We start from the raw sequence: 17,710 nt of genomic DNA, 5'->3' as shown, positions 1-17,710 counted from the left end.
TTATTGGAGAAGGAAGACGATTTATGATAAAAACTGATGTAGCAAAAGCATCAACCCAAAATATGGAGGAGAGATGAGATTGTGCAAGTAATGATAATCCCATTTCCATAATATGACGATGTTTACGCTCAGCCACACCATTTTGTTGTGGTGTGTGAGGACAAGAAATGCGGTGAATTATGCCATGAGTGACCAAAAAATTTTTAAATTGAGTTGACATATATTCCCCACCACCATCACATTGAAATTGTTTAATAGAACATGAGAATTGATTTTCCACAAGGATTTTAAATTGCAGAAAAACAGAGAAAACATCGGATTTATGATGAATGGGATACAATCAGGTGAACCTTGAAAAGTCATCAATAAATAAAACATAATAGGAACAACCTCCTAAAGACTTTGTAGAACATGACCAAACATCCGAATGGATGAGATCTAAAGGACACATAGAGACTCGAGGAGAAGATTGAAATGGAAGTCGCTTGCTTTTGCCGAGTTGACAAGGTTCGCAAACACCATTCAATTGTTTGATGCCACTGACCAGAAGAGAAAACTGCTGGAGAACTTGAGACACAATTGGCTGAGAAGCATGACCAAGGCGGGAATGCCACACAGTGGCAGACGTCTTGACACCTAAGAGAGCAGTCGAGGCATGCTGCTTATTGACGGAAAACGATTTCAACTGAATTGGGTAGAGACCTCCTTCACTCTGGCCTTCTAGGAGGGTGAGACTCGTGCGGTTGTCCTTAACAAAATAATGAGAACCATTGAAAATAAAGAAGCAAGCATTATCTTGACAAAATTGATTAATTGAGAGTAGGTTAGCATAAGCTTGAGGACAATGTAAGACTTTAGAGAGATGAAAAGAAGATTGAGGAGTGTGAAAAACCATAGAACCAGTGTTTTGAATGCTCAAACCTGTACCATTTCCCACTGCTACATCTTCAGAACCCAAATACGGCTGTTGTGAGGAGAGCTGCTCCAGGTTTGCAGTAATGTGCTGATTTGCAGCACTGTCAGCATACCACGGGTCATTTGTAGTATCTGAATTGGAGGTGGCAACCATGGCAGACAGCTGGGCAGGAGGATGACGACCTTGAAAGGCATGATCCATCCTATGAAAACAATCCAATGCTTGATGATACAATTTCCCACAGATTTGGCATGGTGGTTTGTCCGATGTTGGAGGAGATGAAGCTGTTGGGCGAAACTTGGGTGAAGAAGTGGCAGATTTGGGACCATTCCACCGTTTTCTAGGAGGTTTGGACCTACGGTGTTGAAGAGGAACAGTCGACTTGGAGGAGAACATGGCAAAATGGTGAGAATCAGCAGTGTTAGCAGCATTTGGCTTTCCAACAGGAGCTTGTAAGAGAGCAATTCATCGTGAAATTCGATGAAGCTAAGTGACTTGTAACGAGAAGCCACCGAAAGAGAAGTAACAACTGGTTGAAGGAGGGATGAAGTCCACCAACCACATAACCGATAAGTGCATCATCAGTAACCGGTTGTCCAACAGCTTCAAGTTGAGCAGAAAATTGCTTGGCTGTTGCAAGATAATCAGTGCAAGACTTGGAACCTTGATGAAGACTCTGAAGTTGGCGCTGAAGATGAGAAATCCGAGTCTTAGAATGAGAGGCAAACCGGCTGGAGAGGGAATCCCAGACTTCCTTAGCACTAGTGACACCAAAGGTGGCAGACAACACTTTTTCAGAGAGAGTTGCATTAATCCAAGAAAGAACAAATTGATCTTTCTTAGTCCAAAGACGAAAATTTGGACTGAGGGTAGCAGTACTTGTCCCTTGATCATCCAGAACGTACTTGGGAGGGCACGGCTCAGAACCATCCATGAAACCCATCAAGTCGTTTGTCTTCAAAATATGAATCATTTGGTTGGACCATGTGATGTAGTTGGGTCCTTCCAATTTGAAGGTCATAAGTTGGCCAATATTAGGCAGAATGAATGAAGAAGGAGAGTCGGCAGAGCTGGATGCCATGGATAAATGAGATAGTAAATGAGCGGAAGAAAACAGTGTGAAAAAGATCGAAAAGAAAAAAGCGTGAGCAATTATGGCTCTGATACCATAAAAGATTTTGAACTTAAATTATTTTCATTGATGTATAGAAGGGTATAAATAGAGGACTAGATTACATGTAATCCTATCTAAAGTTTAAATTACAAAAACAGAATTCTAATCTATCTAAATTCAAATTCAAAAATACAGAATCCTATCTCTAGATGTTATCCATTAGTTAGAGATTATTTGAATGAGTCTTCAACTGAAGCTGGACGTGATAATGAATCTGGACATGATGACTCTGCACGTGTATTAGATGAGCTGGCAGAGATATCGTTTACATCCCCGACCAGAAGCGTGGTTGGGGTCGTGGTCCAATTTGAGATTATCTGGGGTGCTGGGTTTCCGATGGGTCGGGGTGTTGGGTTTTCGGTAGTCGGGGTCGGAATCGGAGTCGTGGTGGCCAGCGTGTTGAGTTTCCGGCGGTGTGATGGTTTTTCGAGGAAGTGAGTTCAACAGGAGATGAAAAGGGTATTTTTGTCTATGTACAAAAAAATTGTTTTACTTATTTTAATACTAACATGATGAGAGGCTCCATGTCAATTTGTAAAGTTCTTTTTGTAAAAGTTTTTGTACCCCTAACATTTCTCTAAATAAAATCATTTCGTCTAGAGAAATGTTAGGGGTACTTAAACTTTTACAAAGAGAGTTTTACTAATTGGCGTGACATGTTATACAAATACAAAAATACCCTTCATCAGTCCTGAGAAAAATGGGCCAGATCCTCTTCCCATCGCCGGATCCAGTTCTCGCCGGCGACCCCGTTCTCTAACCAAAACAGTCGGATCTCGGCTGTTCCCCGGACAGAATGGCCGGATCCTGGCCGGCTAGCGGGGATGGCCGAGATCTGGCCCTTCCTGACCAGACTGGCCGGATTCCGGCCTATTTGGCCGGGGATTAGGTCGTTGAGGTGAGTGGTCCGAAATTTCCGGTGGTATGCTGTGTTTCAGGCGTGGTATATTCACTGATAGATGGAATGGGCATTTTTGTCTTTATGTATTAAAATATTTTTTAACTTATTTTACTATTAAACTGATGTGGAGTCACTTATGAAGTTTCACATCAATTAGTAAAACTCAATTGGTAAAAATTTAAGTACACCTGACATTTTTCTTTCGTCTATAGTAACAAATGAAATAATTGGTTATCTTAAATGAGAAGAGTACGAAACTATTTGTAATATTTTATTTATTTTTAATTTAACAAATTAAGAAGAGGGAATAACTTCTGTTAGGTCGTGGCAGAAAGGAAGGGTATTTTGCCAACTAATAAGAAATCGACAAGTCAGCTAAAACTCAAAAAATGAAATGCTGCTGCCCAAGAAAATGAAATGCTGCTGCCCAACCGGAAGAAATGCCGCTGCCCAACCGGAAGAGCACCATCACCGCCCCAGATCCGCAGCCCCAGGCCGGAAAGCCGCCGCCAGCGGGCCGCGCGGCCACTCCACAGAGGCCGGGAGTGGCCGCGCGGCCTCCCACGGGCTCTGGGGGTGGCCGCGCGGCTACCCCTGGTCCATGGGACGGTCGCGCGGCCATCCCCGGGGTCTGGGGGTGGCCTTCGGGCCAACCCTAGATCCATCTAGGGCTGGCCCGATGGCCACCCCAGGCTCTGCGCTGCCACCCCTGGCCACTGGGGGGTGGCCGCGCGGCTCCCCACGGTCCATGGGGCGGCCGCGCGGCCACCCCCGAGGTCTGGGGTTGGCCCGAACCTGGGGGTGGCCTTCGGGCCACCCCTTCTGTCGGGCGTCACTCACCGTCGGGTTTGGCCTGGCTGTGACGGCATCTTCCGACCCGGACAGTGGCGGTTTCCGACCTGGACGGTGTGGTCCGGCACGGGCGTTGGTGGCGTTTTCCGACTTGGGCGTTGCCGAAAGCGTCCAGACCCACGTCGGAGGAGTTGGGGTTGGCCTGGCTGTGGCGGCGTGTTCCGACCCGGGCGGTGGCAGCGTGGTCCAGTACGGGCGTTGGCGGCGTGGTCTGGCCTGGGCGGTGCCGGCAGCGTTCGGCCTAGGCGGTGCCGGCGGTGTCCGGCCTGGCTGTGGTGGTGCGGGTTTGGGCAGGGGCGTTCTCAGCGTGGTCCAGATTTGGTGTTTCAACAACACTTTAGTTTTTTGAGTTTTTTTGTTTTGAGATGATGTGTCAATATATTATTGGTGGGCAAAAAACCCTTGGTTTTTGCCATAACCTGATAGAAGGGGCTCTCTTAAGAAGAATCATTTAATAGTTGATATTTAGTTTTATTGCATCTAAATATATATATATATAACGACGTGATGAATAGGTTACTACATTCTCTCGATTTTTAAATCTTAAAATTAACTCAATTTGTCTTGTTATTTTCAAATGGATTATTATGTATGTTTCCCATCTAATTTAAGTAACACCCATCAATGCCATGTCTAACATTTTTGAGACGTCAAATTAAAATAATAATTTCATATAACTTATAATTATAATTAAAATATATATATATATATATATTTTAAAAAATATATGTGATTGCCTGGGGTACTGCCACCCCACCACTGTTGGGGGTGGCCGCTCCAACCATGCACCCCCGAACGATGCAAGTGCTCCCTCTCCACTTTTGGGCTTTTTTTTTTTTAAAAAAAAAAAAAAAAGAGTTGATTTTTTTTTTCTTTTAAGTATTTATTTTTAATAAAATAAAAAATTATTATTTTTATTTAATGCGGCAAAAAATGCTAACATAAATGATGGTGATCGACATTATTAAATTGGACGAAAAATATATAAATGACTCAATTAAAAATTGCAAAATTAAAAATTTAAGGATTGATTTATAATGGCGTGTTTGAGAAATGATATTTTGCCGCTCAAAGGCATAATTATTGATTTTTTTAAAAAAAATAAAAAATAAAAAACACAAAACCAGACCCCAACTCATTTACATAATTTTGTAATTTTTTGTTTAATAAATAATAATAAAAAAATTGTGTGTCATGAAATAGTAACATATCATATCTTAGATTAGAAAATTTTTTTCAACCTAATCTCTAAAAATGTTGCCATTTTATAGGAAATTAATACCCTTATTTTATATCTATACTCTCACTTATCCTGATTCGGATTGTAGTCTCTAAATTCAGCTCACCGGGTTGTTCGAAAGCGCTGGAAATGTTGAAATGATCAGGTGGAGAATTGCTACAAAAAAAAATTTATTTTGCATTTTCTGAAAATGGTGGAGGTGAAAAATGGCTAATATCAGTAATATGATGGCTTTAATTAGAAGTTGATACAAATATCACGTCCGGATAAGTGTGTAATTTAACAAAACCTAGAAAAGTCGTTGGTTTTACCGGATGTGAATGATCAACAGCTCTTAGCACCCCTTCGTAAAAAAATCCCCGAACCTCACAAAGCTGTCAATACTCGGCCGAGTCTGCCGTGATCGCCATGGAAACCCTAGGCGCCTCTGCGACCATCCTCTCCTCCTCCTCTCCACCGTCGATCTTCTCCCCAAGGAGATCCGACGCTCCAAGACTCGTCCGCTTCCCCATGTCTTCCAAGAGTAAGCTCTTCCTAAACCCTTTCTCATAGTACATCTAATTTATTCTTCTCTCAATTTTCTGACCGAAACGGTTTGTTTGGATCCAGAGGAAGCTAACGATTCCGATCTCCAATCCGAACCCAAAGACTCCAGCAGCATAGTGCCCCTCTTCAACAATCGCACTATGTCCAAGGTAATTGCTTTATATCCATCGTTTTTTTTTTTTTTTTTTTTTAAAAAAAAAAAAAACATTGATGGTGGGGGATTGGTAAATAAGGGTTTTGTTTTTGGGAAATGAATAATAGGATGAGGCGATGGGATTGGTTTTGAGCGCGGCGTCCGTTGGGGGTTGGACGACCGGGTCGGGTATGGAGGGTCCGTCGGTTCCCGCCGGAGCGGAGGACGGATCGAGTACGGAGAAGATCTCGACCTTCCCGTGGTCCCTCTTCACCAAGTCGCCACGTAGGCGTATGCGCGTCGCCTTCACCTGCAACATTTGTGGCCAGAGAACCACTCGCGCTATCAATCCCCATGCCTACACTGACGGCACTGTGTTTGTGCAGGTAATTCAATTCTCTTTCTAAACCTGTTTGGTTGCTGAGAAAGTCGAGAAAAAGAAAAAAAAAGCTTTTCGTACATATAACAGTTAGTTTTGATATCTCTTCAAGGTTGAATTGGGCTCAGTTGAATGGCTATTTTTCTTTACCTTACCTTTTTTTTTTTGGTTTAAATTATTAGTTGTTTGATTGAAATAAATTTAAAACTTGTTGGCAGTGTTGTGGGTGTAATGTATTTCATAAGCTGGTGGATAATTTGAACCTGTTTCACGAGATGAAGTGTTATGTGAACCCAAGCTTCAATTATCGAGATCCGAAATGGGATGATGTTGGCTTCAAGTACCTTGATATAGATGATGAAGATGATAGAAATGATGTCTTCCAGATATAATGAGGTGATAATGATCCTACGGAGTGGTGTACATTCCTTTCCTTGTTCTTGGCAACTTTCTTTCTGCCACATTTGTAAATGTTTAGTTTTCCTATTGATAACTGTAATTAGTAAGTGCACGTTGGATTCATCAATTGAAATTGATAGAATGTAAAGCATGTAAACAATGTTTGTTAATTTGCATAATTACTCTTAATGTTAATTATTCACTCCAATATGTAGTTTTTGAAGCCGCTGGAAACAGGGTTATCTCTAGATAGCTTTGGAGATTTTGAATTTTGATATGCAGACATAAATTTGTTTGAAAATATGCTATTTTTTTGGTTTTTTTTTTGTCTAATCTTGAAGCTGCAGTTCATTTACTTGTAATTAGAGTGGTGGTTTTGCGTTTGTTGGGCATAGGCTGGGTGTGGAATTTAAATAACCATTTAATAAACAATACAACCTACAAATTAGGAATTTAATTTGAAGAATGACACCATATAAGTCTAAGAATGGTAAGTGCTTTGGGACATATTCCTTCTTGGGAAGCATTCTTCAAGTGTGAAACTATCCAACTAAAAAAGGGGTGTTACGCTAGTCTGACTGGATATTCATACAATGGTTGTTTCTTTGGAAGCATATTTGGTCTGGCTATCTGTATGTGCAGCTTGTAGTTAATCTATCAATTTTCTGCAAATTCATATATTATAGGGTGGAAAGCTATAGATTGATCAGTTATAGTTGATGTCCTGCATGTTTGACTGGAGAAAAAGACTTGAGATGCTGTTCTGATTGATCCTGTATTGTCCATTCTGCTTAATTTTGATTGGAGAGTACAAGAAGAGAAATTTTCTTGATTGAGGAAAAGTAAGGTCCTTTGTGAAAGTTTTTTTCATAGCTATTTGCAGCAATATGGGATCCGAGGATTGCTTGTTGTAGCTTGGTTGAGTGACAAACTAGGAGAGTGATTAATCTGTTTCATGATGGATGTTTAGAAAAATGAATAGGGGCGCATGGTAGATGTGGATTAGTACTTATTAGGCATCTTGGAAGAACTGGAAGTAGATTTTTTGTGGCTTCATCTTGTATATTGTTCAACTAATTGAAAATTGAATCAATTGGGGGGGATTGCAATTTTGTACACATCCTTATTTTGCAGCAATTGCTACAATGGTAATTTGCATATAATTAGAGCTTTCAAAGAATGTTACTAGCAATTGAGAATATCTCTCAATAGTGTTTGCACATGAGGGTGAGATTTACAGGTAAAATTCGCATTCCTGTAGAAGAGAGGGCATTATATTCCCATATTATTTGGTTTTGGGATCGTTTGCTTTTGTGGTCATCTGCTCTTGATAGGCGTTGTTAGCGACAGAAGATGCAGCGATAACACCAGTTTTGTCTTGTAAATAGATTCTTTTTAGCCAAAAAAATCTGCGGCGGGAATGCACATATTAGCCAAAAAATCTGAATGGGAATGCTGCATCTAGATGGGGGCAGAAACATTTGCTACACATATTTTCAAAGCAGTGTAACAAAATTTAGACTTTTCTATCATTCAAATTATGGTACAACTCTTCTTAGACGGGGTTTGCGATTATTTATTGACACAGCTGCATTAGCCAATAGCTAGCTTGAACACATCGTAATTTATTTGTTTCTTTCATGAAAATTGGTTGGCGAAGATTCGGTTTAGCGGCCAAAAAAAAAAAAAAAAATTGTTGGATTAGAGAAGGAATTCTGTCACGGGTACCACAGCTTTTATTTCAAGTCCTTATAAATTGGTATGGCTACTAAAATATGAATTGTTACGTGATAGGTTAGATGGCATTTGGTACTCGCCACGTTTACAAGCTGACATGATAATTTATGTGGCACTTTCCACGTTAGTTATTAAAATGTAAATTGCTACAGTAGTTAGTGCAACACTTATTTTTGTAAGTTTATAAAGAAATGTAATAAAAATTGTAATACTTTAAACATTTTTCTTATCGAAATGGTTTGTTTAGAAGTAGGCCTTAGGCCGAAAATTTTGTGAGGTGAAAGAAGAAAAACAATAACCATGGCTGATTTATCACCTCACATTGAGGGAAATATCCGTGTCAAAGGTGTTCCCAAGTAGACACAATTATACAAATGTAAAGTCTTCCCCAGGATCACAAGGTCAAAGAGACGTAAATAATGGTTGTTCATTTTCCACCTCACATCAGAAAATCTAAGCCGCGTCATTGGATAGCATCCAAGCCAGCCAATAACGACAATCCTCGGTGGATAACGCTTTCCTCCACCCATACATTATCTCATCACATATTCCTCCACAAATTCACACCACACAGACTCAAAACCTCACTTCCTCTCGACTCATCACCCTATAAAGAAACCAGCCCTCCTCTCTTCTTCTGTTGATCCTTTCCAACTCGCAACAAAAACAAGACCAGAAAGAGAGAGAGAGAGAGAGAGATAACAATTCTTATCCATGGCTACTGTCACCTCTGCAGCTGTTGCCATCCCATCATTCACCGGCCTGAAGGCAGCCGGGGCAGCCAAAGTTAGCGCCACTGCTAAGGTTTCAGCCTCTCCAGTCCCAAGGCTTAGCATTAAGGCTTCACTCAAGGATGTGGGTGTTGCTGTTGCGGCCACTGCCGCAAGCGCAATCCTTGCAAGCAATGCCATGGCCATAGAGGTCTTGCTTGGTGGCAGCGACGGGTCATTGGCTTTCGTTCCCAACAGCTTCAGCGTGAGCGCCGGAGAAAAGATAGTGTTCAAGAACAACGCCGGGTTCCCCCACAACATTGTGTTCGACGAGGACGAAGTTCCCGGCGGAGTAGACGTGACGAAGATTTCCATGAGTGAGGAGGACCTCCTCAATGCCCCAGGAGAGACATACGCGGTGACCTTGACTGCAAAAGGAAGCTACACGTTCTACTGTTCCCCTCACCAGGGAGCTGGCATGGTGGGAAAAGTGACCGTTAATTAAGTTAGTTTGTTTGAAAACTCTGTGAGGATCATCTCATATTTCTCTCTTTTACTTTTTTGGAAGGTTGTAGAGCTTAATAATCTATGTTGGGAAGTCACGTAATATAATGTGTGTTTTGAACCTTGTTTTTTCATTTCTTTGATTTGAAATTGTAGATTTGTGGTGCTTATCTAATTTGAGCATTTGCCTGCGTTTGATTTGATATTTGACAACTTAGAATGCAAGTAGATGAAATTATAATATATTTGCCCGGGATCGGGATCCCTACAATTGGAGATCTCCAACAATTGCCTCACTCTGCTATCAATCGGGCATGCAATTGTTAGAGGCCTCCCGATGAAGCCCACCTATCCGAGCAAGAAACCTCTCTGGATTGCAAGATAAGGGCAGGAGAATTGTAGGGAATCCCCATCCATTTGCCCTGTACCGAAGTAGATATGGTATGAATGATAATAAAGATTGTCACTTTGGATTCTAACCAAAATGATTATTTGACTGAAGCAAATATTGTGGATGGCTCCACCTGGGTTTCAACTTCAAGATGCAAGACTCAGAACTTGCGCATAAATTCTAACAAGATACAGATAAATTTGCACAATTCCACTTGATTAAGTTCTGAAAAATTGCTTCATCTGGATTTCTATAACAAAATTCAATAATCTAAGAATCTTTATTACCAAAAAATGATTAACCATATCAGAATAACGAATTGAATGGTACACCAGATTACACATTATACCTTGTACAGTGTTGGTAACTGATTACAAGCTAGCCTAAAGGCCCCTAAACTCAGTTGGAGAAGGCTCCTGTAATCTGTCACTCAAGTACCTCTTTGAACCATTTTTACCCCTCTTTTATGTCAAAATCAAAGCACATTAAATTATGAACACGAAAATTGGTGAACCCTATGTAGTTAGAGCATCAGGAAGGGTGGTGCGGTATCCGAGCACCTTACCGCCAACATCTGGGAAAGTCTCTTGTCCAGGCAAGGGGCCTACCTTTCCATTGGCATCTACCTGAACAGGGTATTTAAGGAGGTGGCCCTGCAATGGTGTAAACTCCTCCGCCGTGTACTTCCTCCAGTTATCTTCAGCAACCTTGTTCACACTATTCACGCAAACGAAATTTTCAGGCTCCTTGAAGCAGTCATCTAACATCCCCAAATGTTCTGTCCACAGAGACATTCTATACCCACATACCTGGAGATGTATCGATCAATTCGGTCAGTTTAGCAATCATGAACTATTTTTTTGTCCAAATCAAAGGCAACCAATGACAAACATTTTCTATGAGAGCGAGTTCTATTCATACTATGAGCATACCATTATATTATGCCCAATATTTTTGGCAATTATATTGTGCCAATGTTATATTGGTCAGTTAGACTGAGTCTTATTTTCCCTAGACTAGCAAATGTATGCATTGAAATGTTGAATGCTCAATTAAACTGACGCATTACATTTTTTGGGTGAAGTCTGGGACATCCACCAAAACTTGCTATTCTTGCAACAGAAAATACAATAAGATACATCCAAGCACTGAAAGAATATACAAACCTGGCCACGCGGATGGCCTTTCTTCTTGCCCCAGGTGTGATGGGGCTGATATGCACCCATGGCTATCTCAGTGTCTCTTGAACCAGCCAAAGATCGTTGATTAATGTTGGCAGACCCTAATATCACATACTCGTCATCTACAATCATTCCCTTGGCGTGTACATAAACCATGAACCGTTGAAACTTTTGTGAAGCAGAAACCTGGAAGTTGGTCATGCGAAAACTCAATTTCACAATTTTTTTGCGTAGTATAGAAAAATATTACCTCCAAGCTCTCTCTCTCTCTCTCTCTCTCTCTCTCTCTCTCTCTCTCTATAGAAAAATATTTTCTTTGTGTGTGTACAAAGAAAAAGTGCACTTTGGATAAGTTGGTGGGTTCAGTAGAACACCTTCGCAAAATTTAGGTTCTAATAATATTTATAGTTATAAATTGATGGTTTTTATTAAAACAATGGAAAATAACTTTCAAGAGTATGATTACCGCATCTCCGTTCTTGGAAGATTGATTAGGTGAACCTGATCCTTCCTTCGGCAGTGCTTCCCTATTACCAAGACAGTAAAAATTTAGGTAATCTTGGGGATGTGAACTCTCAAGATGCATGGATTTCAACTCTTGTGCTATGATTTCATACATCATTTGCATTGTCTGCCCCTGAGAAAAGCGAAAGACCAAGATTACTTATAAAATATGGCATTTAATCATATCAATTAAAATTAATCTTACAAGTAAAATGAGTCACATTTTCTCCCATATAAATAAATAGTTGTGACCACCATACTGTTGTGTGTCTGGTTTTGTGATCGGGTTACTGGTCTATGGGTGGGCAAATCAGCAGGATTGAACCTCCTGGATTTACCTATGGTGAAGGGTGATGGATGGATACGAGGTATTCGAGGTACCTCTGCCTCCTAATTCAACTACAAGAGTTGAGAATTCTGCAGTAAATTGATCGTGTCTTTATTATGAATCAAGACCTCTATATATAGAGATTACAAAGCAGAATAGAAGTTGTGGAATTACATCAAATCCCTTATTCCTAGGAATTCTTTCTATAAAGGAATTCCCTTATTTATCAATACCCTATTCTAGTGGAAATCAGTGTTCCTTATTCCTAGGAAATACTTTCCTTACAAGATGATTTCTTTCCTACCGAAAGTCCTGCTGGAAGAGCACCGACTTTTCCATTCTTAGTCTTCTTTGCCTCAGCCGCCACTTATATCATCTCCCTGAACCCTAGCGAGGTCCTTAGCTATGTGTTCGTTTGCTTCCTGCCCACGCTTCCTACGCCTCACATAGGTCCTTAACACATACCCACTTGATTTAACATATTGGACAAACATGACAAGTTAGATATGCATGAAGAGAAGAGGTAATTATACAAGTGCTTTTCGAAAGCACATCTAGAAATCATGAAGAGATACCATCCTGGACATGATTTGACCATGTTCTTACCCAGGCATATGATCCTGTAATTAAACAAGACTAAATATGATGTATGTTAACCAATAAAAAACAAGGCGGCCCAAGTTCCTTATTGGCATCTCCTTTACCAACCTTTTAATGTTTGTAAATTGCACAATCATTTCTAATAGTTGTTATTAACTTCTTTGTAATTTATTAGTTAAAATATTGCATGCATTACCTGCCAAAAGAGAATTTCTTGCACAGAGGCAGATGAGGGGGCACCCTCGGGCCACATTGGTATGACAATATACACTGCAAATCTCTCCTTTGCTCTTATCTTACTAGCAATTTTTAACGCCAGCTCCATTGGAATTAGATTATCGGCACCTGATCCAACCAAAAAGGGAGACTACTTTGAGGAAATGTTTGATGAATAAGATATAATGGAAACCAGCAGAATGTTCATGACGAGAATTCTTGGGCAAAAGTGATGTAAATAATCACAACAGCTTAAATTTAGCAAGGACAATGTCAGCCAAAATGTTTCTGTAATTCAGGAAGCAGTTATTGCATGTACAATGTGTAAATGGAATACAATTTATGCAATGCAGAATATATAAATTCTGTTATGTAAGCATTGTTATGAAATGCAATGCTAATTCCAAGTACAAAATACAATACAAAACAGTTGTATCTAGTTCCAAGTACAAAATGATATGCTAATTTGAACTTAACAAATACACACAAGAAGTGTTTCCAGCAGAGAAAGTTGACTTTGGGCAATGTAAATTTGTATGACGACGTGTTCAATGTACTAGTTTTGGAGATGGGTCTATAACCTGCTTCTTTGTAAGATGGCCACGCATACGACGATCCAAGAAAATATTGATTCTCAATATATATAAAATGTTGGGCCGATCTGATCGCCTGGATGTATGCTGTTTGAATGCTCATGTCTATAACCAAATTTTTTGCACAAACAAGATTCTGCAACAAAAGCAAACACCCGAGAACTGCTCAATCATAAATACAAAAATATGAAATTCAATTAAGCATGCCACTATAATCATTTTACACTAAAAGCAATGTATCTAGAGTCAATATATTTTGTGAACTTAAGTTTTAACCAAGAAAAATAGTAAACCTTAGCTTCAGCTTCATGAACAGTTTTTGGAAATCCTTTCAAAGACCCTGAATCAATTGAGCGGAAAACCTGTCAAATTCAGAATAAACAGCTAAGACTAAGTAGAACTGAATGAGTGTCATCAAATTATATAAGCTTCACTTTAGGAAGTGCAGACTAGGTAACCTGAACATGCCAATTTTCAGGATCATCTTCGTTGGAAACCCATAATGCAGGGTCACCATTTGGAATTGCTGGGGAAGGACTGAGTATCCACGAGATGCGTTCTATCTTTATCAACGCGTCATCATGCCAATGAGATACCCTTTTGAACTGCAGCCCCAACTCCGACCATTTTGTGGCTTTTCTCCAACGCTGCTCAAAATTAGTGAGCACATCATATGCAGCCGGACCTTCAATTTTGCAATGTAAATCGTGCCATGGTTGCCTTGGACCTTTAGTTCCTGCCTATTATTTAAAAAGAAAGGAAGAAGAAAGATCATTCAATATGCAAGTTACCAAGAACAATTATGCAGCTCCAAGACGTGAAACCACAACTATAAGGTGGCATTTTCTATATCTGTACATACGTAATAAGTTACTCATCAATGGTACAACCAAGTCTAACAGGTGTATGTCAGTAACCAGTACAAGTCAGGAATGATGCAGATATACAGATTTCCAAAAAGTTTGTCTTTATAATTACCGAGAATAAATTCTATGACAATTACCAAAGAGATCCTAAGATGATCAATTCACCAATAATGTAATAGGAAGAACACACAAATTATCCTGTTATTTTTAAAACAAAAAAAGTTTCCAGGGATATAAATACTCACGGGAATTGTTGGATTATGATAATCATCCTTATATACGGTGTCAAGATCACGAAACAGTCGATGCTCTGGTGTATCATAGCGGCCGTCACAAAGGTCAAGACCACCTATAAAAGCAGTTATCTTCCTATTATTTCCGGACGCTTGCGTGTCCACAATCACACATTTCTGATGATGTGTAAAAAGGGTTCCAACAACCTGAAAGGCGGACGCCACAAGATAATAGTTAGCAATTTGTTCAATCATCAAGCTAAAAATTAAAAATCAGGCTTCATTCTGTTCCAACTACCAAGACATGATTTTCATCATTTTTTGAATTTACTTCTAATTTGCAACAAACTGATATAATAAAACAACAAAGACAATGTATTCTTTTGTCCTCATAATTGGCTAAATTTGCAGATATAGACAGAAAATTAAGATGTTTTCCATAAATGATTGTCGATGTTTGCTATTACAATTAGGCAGTTTTTTAAGATTAAAACATTACACAATAACAAAGTAATCATATATAATTGAAACAATTACTAAACCATGGTATAAAGCATGCCTGCTGTTTGAAAATGCTAAGCTTACTGCTGGCATATCGAGGTGAAAGCACACATGAAACGGAAGAGTGCTTGAAAAACTTCCGGGTTTCTTCGTCATGAGTTTGCATCACTCCGGCCTGCATACAAATGTTAAAAGTATTGATTAAATTTACTATATTTTTTTATTTGCTTAAGCTTTTAGATAATTAACGAAAATAAGCGGTTCATACGTACAGTGTTGATAAAGAATTTGCTGTGGGAAGTCTTATCGTCCCAAACCAAGAGCAAAACCCGCACGCCTTCCTGAGACTTGTATTTGAGCAAATCCCCCAAACTCAAATCCCCGCCTCTGGGCAACGGCCTCGTCGGCTCTCTCACCAGCTTCACCTTGTGGAAAATGGACCATCCCACTATGTACACCAAGTGGTGGGCCTCCAAAATCGCGTCGCATATGTCCTCCCAACACGTGCCGTGCTCGAACGCTTTCCCACCCTCCAACGCTATCTCCGGCAGGATCGACTCCGGCACGTGCGCGTCCTGATACAGCTTCACCGACCCCCCTCGCCGAACAGGAAAGTAACAGTTTCGGACTCCTAAATGGTCCGGATCGTCCGCAATGCCGTACTGGTACAAAGGATTCTCCTCGCATTTCGTGAACGTCATCTCCATTCGGACGGCGGCGTCGGGCTTCGGCGGTTTTCCCAACGGGCCGTTTATCGGGAACCAGTCGTTGATCGTCTCGCCGGAAGCAATTCGGTGAGCGGAGACCGAGGCGATTCCAATCAGATCGGCGCCGAAAACGTCGTTGTCCTTCACGGAGAACTCCACGTGGGTGACCGGGTGGGCCAGGGGGATCTTGAAGTGCTCGTTCCAGACCGGGCTCTGAGAGTTGGAAATGACGCGCGTCCGCGCCACAGTGGCTCCGGCGAGGCAGACTGTGACGTAAGGATCGCTGGTAATGATCTTCCCGTGCCTCTGGTGCTGCTGCTGCTGCTGCTTCCTCTTGTCAGAGAACGGTGCGCGGCAGGAGCTGAATGCGACGAAGCATCGGCGGAAGCGCTCCGAGACCAAATCCATGTTCGGCAAGCAACGCGCCTCGATGATTTTCAGATCGAGGTCGCCGTGAAGGTACACCGGCGCGTCTGATTGATCGTCTGCCATGGAAGCTGGCTGAGAGAGAGACTCTAAAGGGCGCCTGATATTGCCACCCAATAGGTAAATGACGGTTGGCGATCACCGGAGGAACCGGTTACATGCAGAACATGATGCTTTCATCTTCTTTTTTCTTCGGTTTCTCCGACGAAGCCAACGGTGAAACCGAAGGCGGCGAGGTGCGAGATAACTGAGGATAGAGAATGAGACGTGGGGAACGGCCAATGGGAAGTGATTCACTGTGATTGTTGTGGCATACTAAACAAAAATTGAAACACGTGGATCGCAGTTAAACTACTCCGGAAAGCGCACTTTACGTAAAAGGGGCTTGTGGGGGATCTCCTGAATCCTGATCCCCCAAAATAAAGGTAGTTGTACTTGTACCTCTACCTCTACCCACCATTACTTTATTGAAGAAATCACTCGCTCATATATATATATATATATAAACTCCTAAAATTTGCAGAAAATTCAAAAAATAATTTCTTAACCATCATATGATCTACTAATTAAAGTAGATCGGTATTGCCCATATAATGAAAGCAGCCAACTGCTTATTGATCTTTGGTCTAACCAACCTTCTATTTTGAGCAAAAAATTATCATAAACCTGTAAAAAGCATGGAAAATATTATTTAGGACTGCCTCAACGTAGATGGTTGAGTTGATTGTGTTGCTTTCTAGTGTAACATTTGAACAGAAATGTAAAATCAAAATATTAGGGCTTAAAAAATATTAAAACAAACTCAAAATACTAAAAATTGACCTAAATTATTTTTAAAATAGGTCATAATAGAGACTCAAACAATGTTCAAAATACTACAAATAGACCCAATACATACCTAACATGTGAATAGCGAATAATAACAGTAATAATTGCGCGGATGCGATTAGTTAAAAACATTGTATGAATGCGTGGATATCTAAAAATGATATCATTATTTTACTGATGCGGTTGCAGATTTTACAAACAACCGTATCCAGTTGCATGTACACTCATTTACTAAAAACAAGCAAATCTTATATAATAATTAAGGAATTTGAGTTAAAAAGTACGTAATAATCTACTCATATGGTAACGTACTAACGTTAATAGGATCAAAAAGTTACAAACATTTTAGCCAATCATTTAATTTGGAAATAATGGTTAATATATAAAGAACAATAGTGCTACATATCATATTTTTTATTTCACAACTATTTCTTAATGTTAATGGGTCAGTCACAATCAACTCTTATTTTTAAATTTTAACAAATATTAATCTAAAAATTAGTTAGAACTGACACACTAGCATAATGAGATAATTGTATGATAAAAATATAGTTCATTCGATAAAGAGAAATGATAAGCATTTAAATGATAGTATTTAGCCCCCTTCAACCCAATGATACGCTAATTTGGAGATGTACAAACAAAGGCATTTTCTCTGTTAAGAATGCTTATTGCATGGAAAAGGACCTGCAATTACTTCAGAAGTAAGAGAGCTCTTGTCCACAAGGGGGCTCATCTATTTGAAAGGTTATTTAATTTGGAGCCTTAAGGTGCCAAATGTTACCAAAATGTTTCTTTGGAAAATATGCAATAATTATGAGAGTTGTGGGGGATAATTTGTTTCA

At 40.1% G+C, this 17,710-nt stretch overlaps 3 protein-coding genes across 3 annotated transcripts; 2 read left to right on the top strand and 1 right to left on the bottom strand.

Annotated features, from left to right (window-relative positions):
• The first annotated feature begins 5,242 nt into the window (after nt 1-5,242).
• LOC133870904 (uncharacterized) lies at nt 5,243-6,748 on the top strand. Its single transcript, XM_062308177.1, has 4 exons — nt 5,243-5,606; nt 5,693-5,778; nt 5,891-6,148; nt 6,360-6,748. The coding sequence occupies exons 1-4, from the start codon at nt 5,492-5,494 to the stop codon at nt 6,531-6,533; spliced, it is 633 nt and encodes a 210-aa protein (XP_062164161.1). The 5' UTR covers nt 5,243-5,491; the 3' UTR covers nt 6,534-6,748.
• Nucleotides 6,749-8,860: 2,112 nt separating this feature from the next.
• Nucleotides 8,861-9,625, top strand: LOC133871419 (plastocyanin-like). The gene has a single exon (XM_062308875.1). The coding sequence runs from the start codon at nt 8,992-8,994 to the stop codon at nt 9,490-9,492; it is 501 nt and encodes a 166-aa protein (XP_062164859.1). The 5' UTR covers nt 8,861-8,991; the 3' UTR covers nt 9,493-9,625.
• Nucleotides 9,626-10,143: 518 nt separating this feature from the next.
• On the bottom strand, nt 10,144-16,445 carry LOC133871417 (phospholipase D delta-like). Its single transcript, XM_062308871.1, has 10 exons — nt 15,177-16,445; nt 14,963-15,079; nt 14,416-14,610; nt 13,763-14,044; nt 13,598-13,666; nt 13,293-13,440; nt 12,692-12,840; nt 11,530-11,700; nt 11,049-11,249; nt 10,144-10,691 (listed from the first exon to the last, which is right to left on the bottom strand). Exons 1-10 carry the CDS (start codon nt 16,101-16,103, stop codon nt 10,398-10,400), a joined length of 2,553 nt encoding a protein of 850 aa, XP_062164855.1. The 5' UTR covers nt 16,104-16,445; the 3' UTR covers nt 10,144-10,397.
• Between the last annotated feature and the right edge of the window lie 1,265 nt (nt 16,446-17,710).

This window comes from Alnus glutinosa, chromosome 6 (genome assembly GCF_958979055.1).
Source record: "Alnus glutinosa chromosome 6, dhAlnGlut1.1, whole genome shotgun sequence".
NCBI lineage: Eukaryota > Viridiplantae > Streptophyta > Magnoliopsida > Fagales > Betulaceae > Alnus > Alnus glutinosa.
The sequence above is the reverse complement of the archived record's forward strand: the minus strand, read 5'-3'. Positions and strand labels throughout refer to the sequence as shown.

What these genes read in the sequence shown, in the direction of transcription:
- LOC133871419 (XM_062308875.1), top strand. Translation starts at nt 8,992, where the DNA reads ATGGCTACTGTCACCTCTGCAGCTGTTGCCATCCCATCATTCACCGGC.
- LOC133870904 (XM_062308177.1), top strand. Translation starts at nt 5,492, where the DNA reads ATGGAAACCCTAGGCGCCTCTGCGACCATCCTCTCCTCCTCCTCTCCA. An exon ending in CTTCCCCATGTCTTCCAAGA is followed by an intron (nt 5,607 to 5,692) that starts GTAAGCTCTTCC and finishes GTTTGGATCCAG; the next exon opens with AGGAAGCTAACGATTCCGAT. An exon ending in ACAATCGCACTATGTCCAAG is followed by an intron (nt 5,779 to 5,890) that starts GTAATTGCTTTA and finishes AATGAATAATAG; the next exon opens with GATGAGGCGATGGGATTGGT.
- LOC133871417 (XM_062308871.1), bottom strand. Translation starts at nt 16,103, where the DNA reads ATGGCAGACGATCAATCAGACGCGCCGGTGTACCTTCACGGCGACCTC. An exon ending in TTAGCATTTTCAAACAGCAG is followed by an intron (nt 14,611 to 14,962) that starts GCATGCTTTATA and finishes TCCGCCTTTCAG; the next exon opens with GTTGTTGGAACCCTTTTTAC. An exon ending in CTGAAAATTGGCATGTTCAG is followed by an intron (nt 13,667 to 13,762) that starts GTTACCTAGTCT and finishes TGAATTTGACAG; the next exon opens with GTTTTCCGCTCAATTGATTC.